Here is a 20,183-nt window from a genome sequence, read left to right on the forward strand (position 1 = left end):
AGACTGAGACCAAATTTTAATTTCTATAAGCAGCCTGTTTTATCTATGTCAAAATGCTGTGTTAGCCAGATTATAAGAAGACAGTTGCTTGGCAGAAATGGACTTAGAACCACAGAATTCAGTTATTTGATTTGATTATTTAATTTCATTGTATTTTATGAAGACTGCTTTGCATATAGTGTATAAAAGTGCTGGCTTGTGTTTCTGAAGGGAATATATTGGGTGGTTTAGAGTACAGGATCTGGAGCCAGTCTAACTTGATGACAAGATGGCTGAGCTCCTCTTCCTAACAGTTGTGCCACCTTGCACAAGGTACCTGGTATTTCAGTTGCTTTGGTTGTATAACAAATACCCCAAAACTTCATGCTGTAAAATGACTATGCTCATGATTCTGTGTGCCAGACGTTTATACAAGACAGAACAGAGACAGCTTGTCTGTTTCACTCTTTCTGGACATCAGTTGGATGACTCGGAGACTAGGGATTAGATTTATCTTCAGATGACTCATTTATTCACAATTGGTGCTGTTGGCTGAGACTTGAGCTAAGACTGTTCACTTGAACACCTACACATGGCCTCTGACCTAAATTCCTTACAATGTGGTGGCAGGTTCCAAGAGTGAATGCCCTTAAAGAGAGTGCCAGGTAGAAACTGTATGCTTTCTATTATATAAACCAGCCTGTGAAGTCAGTTAGCGTCATTTATATCATCCTCAATTAGCTGGAAAAGCCACAAGTCTACTAAGGTTCAAAAGAAGGAGAAATAGACTGTACCTTTTGATAGAGAGTGATAAGGTTCTGGAAAAAAAATGTGAGACTGAAAATATTGTTGTGGCCATTTTTGGAAAATACAGTTTGCCTCAACTGCTATTTCCTTGCCTTGTCTTTCTTATTTATAGCATGAGAATAATAATGTAAAGTCTTAGACCATTGCTACAAGGATAAATTCAGCTATTCTTAGAATAGCTCCTGGTTATAGTAAGCACTCCCTAATGTTAGCTTTTACTCTTTTTCTAATTCTCATTTTTGTCATCAAGCTAATGTAATACAGCATAACTAATACTATAGTGGGAGTGGAATGGCTTACAGAACTGAGGTGATTGAAGCTTTGGGTCTGGAGGAATATTTCCTGTTGATAGGCACTGGCTATGTTTGTGTCCCTGACTTCTTTATTTTTGCTTCCACTGCTTCTCAACTTCTTTTAAAGTGGCATGTTCTTTTTAGGGAGAGAAGGGTTGTTAATGTCTTACATTCAGTTACAATGAAGATTTGCTATCCTGGGTAGTTGTCTTTCTTCTAAAGGTGACTGTAAGTCTCAGTTGTTATTTATTATATGTGGAATTTATAACTTAACATGCAAGTTCAGCCTTATTTCTAATTTTTTGCTATATATCACAAATTGAAACAAATATGATAGAGCCTTTCTTTTCCCAAAAAGAACCAGTTCTCTGATTGGAAATCCCTAGTCCCCACTTAGCCAATGAGAGATAGAAGGAAGGAAAAATAAACTGAAAGTGGAGAAAATTGAGGAAAAGTCCAAGTGGAATCTATGGCTTAAAGAATAAGAAAAGTCAAGTGGGGGGAGGGGAAAGAGTGTAGAACTACTGTTTGTGTGTTTTGAATATTCAACCTGTCTCCATTTTCCAGCATTTTTGCTGACAGAGGAGGAAGCCAAGGCTTTCTTTAGCAATGGTTCTTCAACACTTTTGGGATCATGGGCTAACTAGATAACCCAAGAAAAATGCTATTTACAGTTTCATGAGGTTCACATGCCTTCTCAAAGTCAATGACTCACCCAAAAGAAAGACTTATTGTTAAGCCTGGACAATATGGTTATCTTTAAAATAGATTTCAAGACAAAAACTTGTTGTATGAATTATTTTCATATGCTTAAGATCATCACCTGTCAAGTCATACAGTATCAAATAGAATAATGAATGTGCCATATTATAATGGTGGTTATATCACCAATTGGTTACTCCATAGAAGTTGAAAAATAAAATATGTGGTTCCAAAGGGTATGATATATGTATTCCCTAACTACTACTATGTGTATGCATGCATTCATTCACTTACTGAAAACTTGTGCACCTCCTTATGTTAGATCTTCCCAGTGCAACATCTCTCAGGGCAAACAAAATGATGGTCCCAGCCCTCATGGAACCTACAATCTAGATTTTGTTCAGTCCTTATAAGCATAATCTTTATTTTATAATAAAATATTGGGAAAAGAAGCTGTAATATCCCTGAACTATCAAGATTTAATGAAAAATTTGTGATAATAAAGAACTAACCATCACCAGGCAAAACATTTTTCTTAGTAAATTCTAGAATATGGAAACGATTAACAAACATTCATAATGTCTCTTCTCTTCACCACACTATCTTCCCAATGTTTTCTCATCTCAATCATTATTAATAACTGAAATTGAATAAATAACAATAAATTCTTTTAGAAAGTGTTACATGTATTTAGACCTTTTGAATGAATGTAATAGTATAGAAAATTTAAAAAGTGAAAAGAATTCTACATTCCAATTATTCTTTTATGCACTATTTCCCTAGGACATATTTCCTCCGCTAACTATCATTTCCCCTTTGTGTCATTTACATGTAACAATTTATTGGTTAAAATTAAACAAGTCAGAGTTGTGAGGTGGACTCAGAGTTAAACTTAAAAAAACATTTTCAGTGTCAAATGAATACTATCATTTAAAATTAATAAAACTTAAACTTCATTACACATCTGAAGGTCACTGACTTTCAGGCATAAGTAGTGCACTGATATATCCTTCATATAGTCATTACTGGAAAATGATAATGTTAAATGTTGTGACTGATATAACATTTTGAAGATTTATTGGCATAACTACACAATTTGATTTTTTGTTATGTATTCTAATTGCAATATATAAAGTAAGAACTGATATCATTCAGAAATTGAAAATGTTTGCATTTAGAAATCAAACTGCATATTAAACTGAACAAAGTATATGTTATAAACTATTTCCCCATTTAAGTTTCATTAAATAGGTAAAATGCAAATCTCATAATTTGTATTACTCCTCTTTATTAAATGTTTGTCGTGGCCATCTAGAAATTGAAAGAAAAGTAAGAAGTAGGATATCTCAGATATCAAAATTGTGCTTAGATTAAATCAAACAAACAAATGAATGAAAAATTCAAAAGATGCCTATTGCTTAGAATATTTATCAGTGTTAAACAAGTTAATCACTTCAGGATTGGATTTTAATATTAATGTTGATACCTAAAATTAGTATAGCTATTTTTTGAAAAGAATCTCCACCAAAGGAAAATATTAATAGAACTTTGTTCTGCCAACAAAAGATAATTCAATGTGATTTTAGGCAAGTTTGTAGGTAGAAGTTTCTGAAGTTTTAAATTATTGTGACAGAATTAAGACAAGGGCATTTAAAATGATTCTCAGTTGGTCATTTTGGTTTTTTTGAAAAATAGCTATGACACAATATTTATCATTAGGGATCAATATGGATACCAGGCTTTCATGAGAAATATGTTTGTTGACCTTAATAAATCTTCAAGTGTGTAAATACAGAAATATTTGTACAGACAATTTTTTGCTGAATTACATTTCCTCTGTGCATATTCTCAAATGGCTACATATTTTTAAAGAACTTATACTAAAAGTTTGGTGTGATGGTAATTTTCACAAAGAAACAATTTTAATTGCTTCACATTGGTTATTTCTGTATCTAGTTATTTAATCATCATTATCATCATCGTGATTAATCTGCATTTATATGTTCTGACAACTTGTTTTGCTATTATAAATAACATTGTAATGAATAAAGCATTTTGCTTAGAATAGATTCCCAGAAGAGAAATTACTAGATTAACAGGTTTGAAAATATTCAAAGCTGTTGGTAAATATCATATTTTTTAAGCAGTCAGAGTTTTCTGTGCAAGAAATGTCAAAAAAAATCAGAAACTAAGCTCAATTCATGCATTTAATTTAAAATTATAGGTAGCCCCCAATTTGTCAATAAATGATGATACAAAGTTATTTTCTAAAGATTTTGCATTAGATTTGACATATATTTATTTAGTCATGGAGAAGGATATTGTAAAGTTCTCAACTACTCACAATAGCAGATTTAACTTTTATTTAAATATAATTAAAATATATTAAATATAAACAATGACTCTGGGTGCTTCTAAATTTTAAGTTCCCTATTCTTTGTCTTTTACTCTTTCTTCCTCTATGTTTTTAATGTTTTCTGTGAACTTCATGGAGATAAAATTCTTAGCTACAAGGTACCATCTACTTATTTAAGCACAGGGGCTAGAGAAAAGGAGAAGAAGATAGGAAGCTGCAGAAGTGCTCCTGGGATGCTGGGTAGAGGGTCCCAGGACTGGGTAGTTTTTCAAGGCATGATAGAAGGAAGTTCAGGAAAAGGGCAGTGCAAAGAGGTGAAATAAAAGTCAGACAAACTCTGATGAATCATACATTAATGTTAAAAAAAACTGCATCAAAAAAGAATATTATTAAATCAACAAAGGATGTTGGTATCGGGGAAACATTTTTTGGTTGTTTTGTTATTTTTCTACTATACACAATAAAGCATGTTTAGATCATTTTAAAGATGTAAAATTCCAAACAAATCCAAATGATTTTAATTGTATGTATGTACATGCACAAGTTATATGTATATATTTTTATCTTCTAGAAAATAGTAGCTGATTCACTTGAAGAAAATCTGCGTTTAGCTCGAGAGTATCAACAGCTACAGAATACATTCTTAACAGAAAAGGACAATTATTTCAATATATATGATAAACAGCTATCACTTGATACCTCAATCAGAGATAAGAAACAGGTATTTGTTTTTCTAATTGTTTTAAGATAATGATTTATGTTATATATGTACTACAGAAGTGAAAAGTAGTTTGTGTATCTCTGATCTGATGATGATACTTCACAATTTGGCATATTTTCTCTATGTAGTTTTGTTGTGCATTTATATCAACCATTTAAATTTGAACTTTGAAAGAACAGTTGAGGAGTGAAAAACTTGGTTTCTAATCCACTATTTTATACTAATTTGCTTTTAATTAATATGAATAGAAATATCATTTTTTTGTTTGTAGATTTCAATATGTTATTATAGACTTCATATTTCAATTCGAATAGTGGGTGATTTTCCATGATAGGCTTCTAAATTGTCCTTTTGATATATGGGCTCCAAATTCTAATAACTATTTTCTTATTAGATATGGAGATTAATTGGAAACTTGGAAAAAGAGCTGACCTTCTCTGATTACTGAAAATCACTGTGAATTCTAAATATATTTTGTAAAATCTTCTGTAATGACAAGTGGAAAGATAAAGCACACAATGTGCTATGAATCAAAAAAAAAAAAAAGAAAAAGTTCCATTACTAGAGTGTCATGATATAGTCACTTCCTCTATGTTCTCCAGATACTCAGTAACAAGAAAAAAATTTTCTTTTGAATATTTGATTCCCCCCCAGGATTCAAATGTCAGAAAATAGAGTCATTATTTTTTTTAACAATTAACCTAACCATGGAAACCAAAATGATCCTTTCTCCTACTGGTGTCACCCATATTATTGCGTTATAAATCAGTAGTTTAGAATAGCAGTGCTATACTTATCCCTCATGATTATGGAATGTTGGGAAGACAAAAGGTGGGATTTAAATGCAAGTTCTACTAGCTCCATGATCTTGGCAAGTCACCTTTTCCAACCTCAGTCTTCTCATCTGCAAAATAAGATTTACCTCACAGGATACTTGGTAAGTAATAAAAAAGAGGCATTCATAATAAGTTACTGTGAAATTAAAGGGATGCTATACAACTGTAAATGATTATTACATTCATCTGGTATCCTGCCTATGTACTCCCCTATTTCCCATTCATCTATTCTCATGAGATTTAAAGCTTCTGAATACACTGGGAAAGAGAAGAATGTATTTTTCTCTTAAAATTTTGAAATGATAGCAAGATGAAGATAAGTGTGTTTGGGAGGCTGAGGTTGGAGGATCACCTGAGGTCAAGAGTTTGAAAGCAGCCTGGCCAGCATGGTGAAACCCTGCCTCTATCAAAAATATAAAAATTAGCCAGATGTAGTGGTGCGCCTATAGTCCCAGCTACTTGGGAGGCTGAAACAGGAGGACCGCCTTAGCCCAGGATATGAACATGGCAGTGAGCTGAGAATGCGGCATTGCACTCCAGCCTGAGCAACAGAGTGTGTTTGGGAAAGAATTGATAATACAGCTATCTGCCAAAATCTTAGTGTCCTCAAACCATTTTGCAGGATTCAAAGAAAGGGTATGTACGTATCCATGAAGAACTTGTCCAATCAATTCACACATTTGACATTGTTATTTGAGGTTAAACATGTTCTATTTGTGGTCCGTAATTGAGAAGGAGAAAATAATCAATGGCTATACTGTATTTCTTTTCCTATGGTGGAGGTGGGGAACAAAAATAAATTATGTGTGCACTTATCAGTTTATATAAAATCATTTGGTGGCAAATGACAAATACATTTAATACATGCATAAATAGTGGAGACCCCATGCTTTTTAAGAGAAAGCCCTCACATCACATTTTCATAGTAAGAGCAAAATTATCTTGATCTCATTTTGGAATTAAAAGAAATCTTAATGCAAGATACACGGACTGAGAGTGTAGTAGAAACCGGCAATGGAGATTGCTAGGAGATTGGGTTTATGTTTGCCATCCCTCAGATGAATCAGTTTTAGCACACCTGTTTCAGGGAAACTTTCAAGATTTATTTGTACTTCCAATCATTTTTCATTTCCATCCTTCAGCGATGGAGGTCATTAAGTGCAAGCTGCCCTTGTCAGTGTCATGTAGGATCAATTTGCTGCAATGGACAGAGAGGTCTTATTGATGCTGTTAAATCTGTCAGTGAGAAATCGTATGTCATTAGCGTCTAATGCACTGCTTACAGGATGGAATTTGGCCATCAAATATGAGGAAACTCTTCAATATTTTAGTCCATTTCCTTGATATCGCAGCATTTCCCATGTATGTAGATTTTAGTTCTTTGACCAGTTTAGTTTGGGTACACAAAAACACTATTCAGTCTCTAATTCTCTTGTTGAATTCCCTTGTCAGATAAAATGGATCTCACTTTCAGGAATTTTGTGCATCTTCTTCCTGTTTTAGACTAATTTCATTGCTTCCAAACATAAATTCCTTTTGGCATTGCAAATCATTATATTTTAATTATTGTGCTTCTTAGGGACTAGTATTATCTCTTTACAAATGGTACATTTTCATAGTTCTTGGTATTTTTATGCCAAGAGTAATAAAGAAAACCTAATGAAAGAGTAAAACAAATTGAAAATAATGTCCCCTTACTTAACATAATCTTATATACATATGTCTCAAATGTTAAAATGCTGTAGTATTTCTCTTGGTGTTAATATTATGTCTATTTTATTTGCTTGTGTTTTTTGATACTTTTCTGTACTTTTAAATTTTGTAATGATAGATATTTTTGCCTTTAAAAATCAAAAAGAGGCAAAAGCAGTTATGCAAAATTCTTATTTGCCCTGTTTATAGGTAATGATAGAAAATAATCTAAGCTAAGACTTCTCAGACATCAAAATTAAAATTAACACTAGAAATAAATGAAGAAAAACCTCTGAAAAACAGATTATACTTCCATGTGAATATAGACATTTTCATTAGAAGCCTTCAAATACTTTTAATAAAAATATGCCATTTTAAATATTTTATATTAAAAATAAAAATATCTGTGGATATTTTGATGAATCACCATGTATTTGTTTTAAGTGACACCATAGATTCTTTGTGCCTGCACAGAAAGGTAAGTTTAGCAAGTGTGCAGACACTGATGTAGCCTGTTGGTTGAAAACAGGATGGCTTTCCAAATGTGTTAAAATATATTTTTAAAATTATTTCATTAGCCATTTATAAAGCTTTACCCTTGCTTACTACAAATCCCAGTGCTTTCAAGCTAAGAGAAGGAAAATTATTACAGAATCAACCAACATGTTACAAAGACTTATGTGGACAAAGTATTTGTGCTATGTAGTTTACAAATATTATCTTTTAGTGTCTCTCAGTAATCCTGGGGAATTTTCTATTACTATTATCTCTTCCAATATAAGATGTGGAACTGAGATTGAGTGTCATACAAGATTGCTCAAGTAGAGGGAGATGCTGGAATGGGAATAAAATTCAGGTTTTTCTTATATCTAACTTATTTCACAATTATAATGTTACCTATTTACTATAACATTAATTAAAAAGTTCTATCATGGCTAATCAGGTTATGTAAAACTTGTAAAAAAACATGTAGATTGCATATGATATCTCTGGTGTTCAACCAAAGTAGATTATTTGATTTACTAGTTGTTTCTGTAATTTTTTTTCATTGGTGCCACTTTTTCAATGATTTTCTGGGGAAAGGACCACCTATTTACTTGGAGAATATTTAATTTTCATAGGGTTTATAGGTAGGTTTCCTAATTCTAAATTGTGAAATTGAACAAGAAGTGCCTACAGAAATATTGCCCTCCTCTTTAAAAAATAACTTTTAGAGGAAGAATCTTAGGGAAGCCAGAGTGGCTTAGTGATTTATTACATACACAATTAAGTAGAAGACATGTTGTCCTAGAACTTAGTTTTTTTTTCACTTATATTCAAATGTTCTTTCCAATAAACTGTAGTTGAGCATATGCTATGATTTTTTTTTTGAAGGTTTGACTGGACCAATAGCTGAGATGTAAGCATCTGTTTTAAGTGACTTGGGTCTGTGAAAAAAACTACAGAGACATGAATTAGAAAATTACTCTGCAACAGAGTGTGTTGGCCTCTAGGGAATACTTCTGATACTCATAGAACACTTGTAATTCATTCATTCAATTATTCAAAATATATTATTAATCACCAATTGTTCTATGTATCAACAATGAACAACTGGAATTTGAAATTTAAAATATCAGCAATGAGCAATTGAAATTTGAAAGCTAAACCACAATACCATTTATATTAACGCACATACAAATAAAGTGAATTTAACCAAATATGTATAAGATCTATATGAGGAAGAGCACAAAATGAATGAAAGAAACAAATCAAAGAAGATCTAAATATATGGAGAGATATTCCATATTCATGGAGATGAATACAATATTGTTAATATATCCATTCTTTCCAACTTGATATATAGAGTCAATACAATCCCAATAAAAATGCCAGCATATTTTGTGGATATCAATCAAATGATTCTAAGTTTTATATGAAATATACTGTAATCCCAACTCTTTGGGAGGCTGAGGCAGGCAGATTACCTGTGGTCAGGAGTTCGAGACCAACCTGTCCAACCTGGTGAAACCCCATCTCTACAAAAATACATAATTTAGCTGGATGTGGTGGTGGGCACCTGTAATCACAGCTACTCAGGAGGCTGAGCCAAGAGAATTGCTTGAACCTGGGAGGTGGAGTTTGCAGTGAGCCACCAAGATTGTTCCACCGTACTCCAGCCTGGGTAACAAGAGTGAGACTCAAAACAAACAAACAAACAAAAAATAAAAAACAGAGAGAGAGAAAGACATAAAAAGACAAAAAATAACTAGAAAAATATTGATGAATAAAGTCAGAGGATTGACACTACGCAACTTCAAGATTTACTATAAAGCTGACAAAGATACTGTAGAAGTCACAGGAACATGCCACCTTATTTTTGCTTCCGTGCTAAAGGCTATGATCTTGAATCCAGACTATAGCGTCGATTAGTGCAGAATCAGAGCTCTCCAGCATCCTTTCTTCACCCCACCTAGAGAAGAATTATGTATTTTTGCTATTTAATCTATCTTGCCTGGGTCTCACTAGACAACATTTCCATATTAAATTCTCAAAAAAATGTATCATATGTAGATTATATATGTTTTCTCCTACCATTTTCATCAACTTTCAAACACAGTTTTTTTTAATACTCATTTTGTATTGATGTGCTTAGGAGCCAAAGTCAATTGTAGCAATAAACAAAGTTATTTTCCTAGAGAAATGTGAAAGCTGTTTGATTCTCATTTTTATAAGTATTTCATATGCCTGTTGTCCTGCACACCATAAAATTGTGCTTGGATAGTGATTTCTGTCTGCTTGTTTCAATGTAGATAGAAATTTACTTCTTTTATATGAAAACCATAAAATAATAGTTTTCCCCATAACAGCTATTTGAAGACCCTATCAATATCTCTGCTTCCATTTCTTAGAACACAGGCATGTGGACATGCACACACACGCACACAACACACACACACACACACAACACACACACACAACACACACACACACACAACACAACACAACACACACACACACACACACACACAAACATTTGTTCTAAAGGCATTATCACATTTCATGGACTGATAACCTTGCATTAAATTTATCCTGTCCCATTTCTCTGAAGAGTTTTCCTCAAGAGACCTGTGAAGAACTTTGGTGATGCCTGCGACAGAAGTAGACGGCTGAGAGTCTATTGTTCTATCTCAATTAACCTCCCTTTCTTTGTCCTAACTCCATAAGGAAAATACCAAGACTGGGAGTTTATTGCTGGCCAGTACTTTAAAGAAGTAAACTTGGTTTAAATCAAACCAATTATTTGGTCCAATACCAGTTTTGAGTGAAATTTTAATTTATGTATCTTTCTTATTTTTTAAATAACTTTATTGAATCATATTTTACACATGATATAATAAATTTATTCTAACAGTGCAATCCAGTGATGTTGTAGTAAATTTCCAAGTTGCACAACAGTGACCATAAATCAGTATTAGCATGTTTTCATTACCATAGTAGTAAGATTTTCATGCCCATTTACTGTTTATTTAAAATTTAATTTATTTTTTTATCGTACTTTAGGTTCTGGGGTACATGTGCAGATCATGCAAGATTGTTGCATAGATACATACATGGCAATCTGGTTTGCTGCCTCCAGCCCCCTGTCACCTATATCTGGTTTCTCGCCATATTATCCTTCCCCAACCTCCCTACCCACTGCTGTCCCTCCGCTTCCCCGCCCCAGCAGACCCCAGTGTGTGATGCTCCCTCCCTGCATCCATGTGTTCTCATTGTTCAAAAGCCGCCTATGAGTGAGAACATGCAGTGTTTGATTTTCTGTTCTTGTGCCAGTTTGCTCAGAATAATGATTTCCAGGTTCATCCATGTCCCTACAAAGGACACAAACTCATCGTTTTTTTTTTGTGGCTGCATAGTATTCCATGGTGTATATGTGCCACATTTTCTTTGTCCAGTCTATCACTGATGAGCATTTGGGTTGGTTCCAGGTCTTTGCTATTGTAAACAGTGCCACAGTGAACATACGTGTGCATGTGTCTTTATAGTAGAATGACTTATAATCGTTTGGATATATACCCAGCAATGGGATCGTTGGGTTAAATGGAATTTCTATTTCTAGGTCCTTGAGGAATTGCCACACTGTCTTCATGCAATTTTGAGATTTTCTTCTGGTAGAGTTGCATAGTAATAAACAGATTTTTTTTTTTTAATATTAGCAACACTTTAAGAGTGATTTGTTGAGTTTGATGATGGACTCTAGTATATAAAAAATATTCAGGATAATATTTGCACATGTGTGTGTGGTGGTGGGAATGTGTAGCTCAACCAATGGCTATTTTGTTCCCCCTGGAATATCTGGATATCTGGCAATGTCTGGAGACATTTTTGGTTGCCCCTGGCTTCTAGAAGGCAGAAGCCAAGAATAGGGATGTTGCTAGTCATCCTACAATGCACAGGACAACCCCTTTCCCCTTCACACACACCAACATTCTCCAGCCCAAATGTCAATAGAACTGAGGTTAAGAAACCTTAGACACAGAGAGAGAGAATTTGTCATATGTATGTAACATGTGTGATATGTATATATACATATATATAACATGAAACACTGTATACTATATCCCCTTCTTAAAGATTTAACATGTATTTGTATGTTTAAAATCCTGAGAAATTCCATATTAAAAAATCTGTTAACTCTGTTAACCCTGAAATTTCTATTGTCCCAGGTAAAACATTTACTACTGATTGACTTGGGGTTTAGTAGATTAAATCTTGGAAAATGCTATTATCTTTATATATATATATATGTGTGTGTGTGTATATATACATATATATATATAGAGAGAATATATTTAAAGAATATATATCTTATGTTTATATTAAGAGAATACATAAAGATATATATTTATATTTATATAAATAAGCATGAGATATATATAAGCATAAGAGAATAAGAAACTATATATCTTATGCTTATATATATAAATATAAATAAGAGACTAAGAGGCACTGTGTCACAAACTGTACTTTTATTATATTCCACTGATATATAACTTTCATAAAAAATAAGTATTCCTTTTATTACATATAAATCCATAGAATAATTTGGAATATTCTCAAATAAATACATTCCTTAGACTCCATACATATCCAGAATGCTGACTTTTTTTGAGGCTATAGTAGAGCAATAAAATAAAATAGTATTGTTTTCATCACTTAAAACTGATGTTTAGAAAATTACAACAAAACAAGTAAAATATTCTCAAATATACCTTTTATGATCGGCATATTTTCTAATTATCTAATATGTGACATGTAGCTACAACTGATTTTCAATTTTGTGGGATTATCTGTAAATGATTTTTTCATTTTGAGCTGTGCATATGCATCGCAATAACATAAACATTTGGAAAAACTGATTTTATAATCATCTTTTCCCAAATCTACAAAACTATATCTTATAATCACTTATTAAAATAAGTATTAACATGGAAAATGTATATTTACATGCTAAATATTTTCTTTAGTCATTTTTTTTTCAGAATTTAACTGTCATTAATAGTGGGATGGAAAACCTATAGACAGCTTATTTAATCCCATGAGCCTCTGATAATAAGGAATATGAATATCTCCCTTTTAGGATGATTGTATAAAACAATAAACTAATAATTTCTATTTACGAAGCACTACTATGTACTATGCACTTTGTTAGCTTTTATATGTAATCTTAATTCTCTGAACAACTCTGAAGCATAAATATATGTCTCAAATGTAAAGCACTAGAACAGTTTTTTACAAACCATATTTTGTATATAGAAGATATGGTTACTAATATTTCTATTATTTAGATAAATATGTGTCCCTCATTTCTTGTATCAAACTGGAGTGTGATTATATGATTATAACATAATCTTCTACTCTGTAATAGGAATTAAATAATGTTTGAGAATATGTGATGAATTATGGGTAGAAAGGACAGAAGTGTAAATAGTAGAGACATTATGATAATCAGTTAGAAAAACATGCAGAGGCTCTAAGAAATAAAGGAATAGCACCATGGGAAGAAATCTAATGCCCAGGTAAAACTGACAGAGGGTTATAGGGTAGAAAATCACGTGTGTGTGTGTGTGTGTGTGTGTGTGTGTGTGTATATGTATATGTATATACATGTCTAATACCAGGCATAAGGGATAGACTCAGCAATGACACATGGGTTGGGGCAGTTAATCCAAATCTTATACCGCCAAACACCAATTAGAACACATATACAAATGAAAAGTTCCCATTTGCAATAGCTACAACAGCCAAAAATTTCCTAGAATTAGCTAGTATAAATTATATCATTGTAATCTTCATGAAGGAACCTGTAAAATTTTACAAATGGAAAAGATAATAAAATAGCACATGTCATAACAATACTCAATATTTTAATTTGGTGAGATCTGTCTGGCATCTTAACCTTATAATTTTAAAGCAATTCCAAACAAACTAAAAAGAATATTTTTTGGAACCTGATAAAAGCATTCTGTACTGGAACATGAAAACAGATTTTTAAAATTATGGAGAAAATGAGGGGCTAATTTTTCTAGCTTGTTCTGAAACAAATAATAAAGCTGCAAGAAGTGTAACAAGTTACAACAACGACAAAAAGTTCAATGCATCACAAGAACTGCCTAGAAATTAAAGTCCTAATATGCCAAGGATTTTATTGTATAAAAATGTGAAAATTCAAAGAAATGGCAACATAGTCTTTTCAACAAAATGCTGCAAGTCTTACTATATTGCTTTGGGAAATTGCGAATAAATTCTGCCTTGAACCATGCCAAAAGCCACAAATGCATTAAAGTGTTAAATATAAACACAAGATGTAGTTGAATAGATGTCTGATCTTGAAATGAGAAGAGTTTTTATCAACATCATAAAAAAGAAGAAATCTTTTAAAATAATAGTTTATATGTTTTCTGGCATAAAAATTAAATGTCTGTGAATTTAAAACTATGTGAAAATATTTCAACATCTGTGACAAACATGAACTTTAATATTTTTACCCCATGGAGTGCTACTCTATGTCTCTTAAAAGATAACTTCTCTAGCAGAATCATGAAAAAAGTATTTAAATAAGTACTGCGTTCGTATGTCTTGTCTTTGTTGAATATTTGAAAAATACAAAGCAAGTTGATAAATAAAAGGGAGAGAAGAAAATACTATCCTTAATAGTTTTTTTAGAAAAGGAAAGGAAAACAACAGGATGGCTTTTGCACCCACCAGATTATCATAATATTTTATAATGATAATATCTAGTTTTTGGAGGAAGCACTGAAATTGACACTGTCACCAATGGTGATATTGTACTTTGAAATGCTCCCTGTGAAGAACAAATTGACAATATATAGCAAGAGCCTTATATATTCATACATTTTTTCTCTAAGGAATATTACCAAAATGTACACAAATGGTGTTTCAACAAGGATTTGATTATAAAATGGGCAGAACAGTGTAGCACAGAGCCTGACTGCCTGGGTTTGAATCCTGCCCTTTTGCTTCCTTGCTATGATTTTGAGCAAGTTCTTTACCTCTCTGAGCCTGTGGTTTCTGATCTGTAAAATGAGAATAATAGCAGAATCTACTTGATATAGTTTTTCTGACAACCACTTTAATACATGTAAAGATTTCTAACAGCCTTTGATACCTAGTAAGTTCTACATATATTTCAGTTACATTTGTTGTTATTATTAAATGAGATTACATAGCATACTTCACAAATTGTTTACTATGTGTAAAGAGAGAATAAGAATCAAAACATGTATTATCATGATTTTTATGCTATTATGAAATAACCTGGACAGTGGCAATGGAATCTTTATAGGAACGACTTTGATTCCTTGTGTTAAGAAAGATTATATGAAATCAAAAAACATTGTAAACTCATCACTTTTTGTTAATCAAGAGTGAATTAAAGACAATAAATATCAAGTAACTTAGGGATGATTATTTTTATTTTCAAAGGATTCTTGCATCATGAGAGGCTCTAATAACATAGTGAGCCATACAATCATTTCAGTTATACTTAACTAAGTAGGATTTTATCTGTATCCAAATTTCCAGAGAATATATTTTTCACACTGTACTCTAATTACTCATATTATTCTTTTGGATACAGATCTCACTCTGTCACCCAGGTTGCAGTACGGTGATGTGATCTCAGCTCACTGCAACTTCTGCCTCCTGGGCTCAGTTGATCCTCCCACCTCAATCCCCTGAATAACTGGACTCACAGGCGCATGATAACATGCCTGGCTAATGTTTTGTACTTTTGGTAGAGATGGCGTTTCACTATTTTGTCCAGGCTGGTCTCAGACTCCTGAGCTCAAGTGATCTGCCCACCTTGGCCTCCCAAAGTGCTGGGATTACAAAAGTCAGCCACCATACAAGACCTAATTATTTATATTCTGTGTATACCTGTGTACGCCTGATTCTATTAAAATAAATTACTTGATTTTATTCCTCAACTCATTTACTAGAGACTAATTAACAAGTTAAATGTTTTCCTGCTTTCTTGAAATAGACCTTGAGTAAAGCAATTTACTGGTACAGTTGGACCCTTTAAGAGTTTAATAGGTGACTATGGAAAAATAATGTGGACAGGTAGACATTAAAAATACTTTTCTTTTGTCAGTTAAAGAGTAATTCTCACAGATTTCCTAACAAACTAATCCTGAAAACGACAACTGTTCTTTTTAAAAATCTCATGTTTCCCTCATAGTGAATCACTGATTAACAAATAAAACAACGCATACACACAGGCAATACATTATCTGAGAAAAAGGAAAGTAACAATGCAGTGAATACAGTGTTTAGAATTATGTGAGGCTGTGTCAGATATAAAATCCCTTTCTGTGTGTGTACCTATGCAACAATCTTGCATGTTCTTCACATGTACCCCAAACCCTAAAATGCAATAAAAAAAAATCCCTTTCTAGTTATTTCCCTTGCTGCTGGGTATCAAAATTGTGTCATCTTTCAAAAAAATTATCATTTTAAAGAAAGATATATGCACTATATTCATAGGTTATTGAGAAAAGTATATAAAACAAAGCTACTGTCTGCATGATGTACATAGAAAAAGCAAAAATGTTATCTGTGAAAGCAGAAAAGAATTTGGCTTGCTTGACTTTTTGTATCAAGCAGGCTACAGCAATCTTTTGATTCTAATATGAAACTATAGTAAGGATCATTGCACTAATGCATGAGGATTTGTGATAATGTTGCAGAAATTTTACTGTCAAAACTGAACTGCAGTGTAATGACTTTTGTTATCATGGTTTCTAATAACTATTCAGCATGAATTGACCCTACATATGTTTTGCTGCAATAATGTGTCACTAACTCAGAAAGCTAAAAAGAAAATAAAAAACAGTCAACATAATGTTATGTATAACTTCATGATAACCTTTACTATTAACATTGTTAAAACAATTATATTAATAATAGTTACTATACAAACTATAGGCTCACATGTCAATAAAACCTCAGACACATTGTGACAGTTCTGGCTAAATAAACCTACAAAGTACTTTACCATAAAACATGTTCTCTGTCCAGCCAGGGCACTAGTTACTGACTGTTCTTACTACTTCCAATCTGATTGCTATCCTCTATTGTAAGGAGGCTTCGACATGTTTCCCTACTTCCTGTAAGATGTTTCTTTTTCTTTTTGAGCTATATCTTTAGTTTTTTACTTTCTATATTTTTGCGTCTCCTTACCTCCAAAACTATACTTCCTTATTGCATATATTTTTATCTCAGCATCTCTTCTCTGCAGTAAATGAAAGTAGAATGTTTACTTTTCTGTGTGGCAGTCACCATGCTAGACATTTACAACAGGTGTAAATCATTGAGTTGCACCGACCATATCATAAATGTTGACCTGTTGCAGATATCATTATCATTTTTATTCTATTATTATTTAATTCACAAAAACACTATGAAACAACTGGGAATATTCCCATTTTTTCTTAGAAAGCAAAGCTACTGTATTAATTTGCTAGGGCTGCCCTAACAAAGTACCACAGACTGAGTGGTTTAAACAACAGAAATTTATTATCTCAGAATTTGGGAGGCCAGAATATGAGATCAAGGTGTCAACAGATTTGGGAGGCCAGAATATGAGATCAAGGTGTCAACAGCGTTCTGATGGCCTAGTGGGATGGATCTGTTCCAAGCCTCTCCTTTGCTTATAGAGGGCCACCTTCTTCCTTTGTCAATATAATGTCTTCAATATAACGACAGATTTGTATGCATCTGTCCAGATCTCTTCTTCATCTTCTTTTTTTGTTGTTGTTTTTGTTATTATTTGTTTGTTTGTTTAACTTTCATTTTAGGTACTGGGTTACATGTGCAGGTTTGTTACATAGGTAAACTCGTGTCACAGGGGTTTGGTGTACAGATTATTTTGTCACACAGGTACAAAGCCTAGTACCTATTAGTTGTTTTTTCTGCTCTTCTCCCTCCTTCTAGCCTCCACACTCAAATAGACTCCAATGGTCTGTTGTTCCCTTCTTTGTGTCCATGATTTCTCATCATTAACTCCCACTTACAAGTGGAACATGTGAGATTTGGTTTTCTATTCCTACATTAGTTTGCTAGGGACAACAGCCTCTAGCCCATCCACATTTCCACAAAAGCATGATCTCATTCTTTTTATAGCTGCATAGTATTCCACAGTGTAGATGCACATTTTCTTTATCCAATCTGTCATTGATGGTCATTTGTGTTGATTCCATGTCTTTGCTATTGTGAAGAGTGCTGCAATGAACATTCACCTACATGTGTCTTTATGGTAGTATGATTTATATTCCTCTGGATACATACCCAGCAATGGAATTGCTGAGTCAAATGGTAGTTCTGTTTTTAGCTCTTTGAGGAATTGCCACACTGCTTTCCACAATAGTTGAACTAATTTACACTCACACCAAGTTTATAAGTGTTCGCTTTTCTCCACAACCTTGCCAGCATTTGTTTTATTTTGACGTTTTAATAATAGCCATTCTGACTGGTGTGAGGTGGTATCTCATTGTAGTTTTGATTTGCATTTCTCTAATGATCAGTGATATAGAGCTTTTTAAAATTTTTGTTAGTTGTATGTATGCCTTCTTTTGAAAACTGTCCTTTGCCCACTTTTTATGGGATTGTTTGTTTTGGCTTGTAAATTTGTTTAAGTTCTTTATAGACACTGGATATTAGACCTTTGTCAGATGCAGAGTTTGCAAAAAGTTTCTCCCATGCTGTAAATTGTCTGTTTACTCTGCTGATAGTTTTCTTTTGCTATGCAGAAACTCCTTGGTTTAATTAGATCCCATTCGTCAGTTTTTGCTTTTGTTAACAATTGTTTTGGTGTCTTCAACATGAAATTTTTGATCTTTTCTATCTCCAGAATGATATTGCCTAGGTTATCTTCCAGGGTTTTTATAAGTTTGGGGTTTACATTTAAGTCTTCAATTCATCTTGAGTCAATTTTTGTATATGGTGTAAGAAAGGGGTCCAGTTTCAAACCTCTGCATATATCTAGCCAGTTTTCTCAGCACCCATTTATTGAATAGAGAGTCTTTTCCAAATTGCATGTTTTGGTCAGCTTTTTTGAAGATCAGATGGTTGTTGATGTGCAGCCTTATTTCTGGGCTCTCTTTTCTGTTCTATTGGTCTGTGTGTCTGTTTTTGTACCAGTACCATGCTATTTTGGTTACTGTAGCCCTATAGTGTGGTTTGGAGTCTAGTAGTCTAGTGATTCCTCCACCTTTGTTCTTTTTGCGTAGAATTGCCTTGGCTATTCAGGATTTTTTGTTTCATATTATTTTTAAAATAGTTTTTTCTAGTTCTGTGAAGAATATTATTGGTAGTTTGACAGGAATAGCATTGAATCTGTAAACTGCTTTGGGCTGTGTGTCCATTTTAATGATATTGATTCTTTCTATCCATGAGCATGTAATGTTTTTCAATTTTTTTGTGTCATCTCTGATTTCTTTGAGCAGTGTCCTGTAATTCTCATTTTAGAGATAATTTACCTCAATGGTCACCCCCATTCCTAGGTATTTTATTCCTTTTGTGGCAATTGTGAATGAGATTATGTTCATGATTTGGCCCTCAGCATGGCTGTTGTTGGTGTAAAGGAATGCTAGTGATTTTGTACATTTACTTTTAACCCTGGAATTTTGTTGAAGAAGCTTTGGACCAAGACTACAGAGTTTTCTAAATATAGAATCATGTTATCTGCAAACAGATAGTTTGATTTCTTCCCTTCCTAGTTTGGTGCCTTTTATTTCTTTTTTTTCTTGATTTCTCTAGCCAGGACTTCCAATACTATGTTGAACATAAGTGGCAGGAGAAGGCACTCTTGTCTTGTGGTGGTTTTCAATGGAAATGCTTCCAGCTTTTCCCTATTCAGTATGATGTTTGCTATGGGTTTGTCATGGATGGCTCTTATTATTTTGAGTTGTGTGCCTTCAATACCTAGTTTATTGAGAGTTTTTAACATGAAGCAATATTGAATTTTGTTGAAAGCCTTTACTGCATCTGTTGAGATAATCATGTGGTGGTTGTCTTTAGTTCTGTTAACATTAGCTACATTTATTCATTGTGTATGTTGAACCAACCTTGCATGCTGAGGATGAAGCCTCCTACTTCACCATGGTGGATTAGCCTTTTGATGTGCTGCTGGATTTGGTTTGCAAGTATTTTGTTGGGGAGTTTTACATCAATGTTCATCGATGCTATTGCCCTGAAGTTTTCTTTTTTTGTTGTGTGTCTGCCAGGATGATGCT

The 20,183-nt window shown here is 33.1% G+C and overlaps 1 protein-coding gene across 4 annotated transcripts in view; it reads left to right on the top strand.

The window, feature by feature from the left end:
• Positions 1-20,183, top strand: part of CCDC178 (coiled-coil domain containing 178) — a 538,381-nt gene that overhangs the window by 392,628 nt on the left and 125,570 nt on the right. For all 4 annotated transcript variants that reach the window (XM_074383637.1, XM_074383636.1, XM_039463712.2 and 1 more), the window contains one exon: positions 4,709-4,858. In XM_074383637.1, the coding sequence (XP_074239738.1) occupies positions 4,709-4,858 (150 nt within the window). The remainder of the gene's footprint in view (positions 1-4,708; positions 4,859-20,183) is intronic.

The sequence above is a fragment of the Saimiri boliviensis genome, chromosome 13 (assembly GCF_048565385.1).
Source record: "Saimiri boliviensis isolate mSaiBol1 chromosome 13, mSaiBol1.pri, whole genome shotgun sequence".
Taxonomy (NCBI): Eukaryota; Metazoa; Chordata; class Mammalia; order Primates; family Cebidae; genus Saimiri; species Saimiri boliviensis.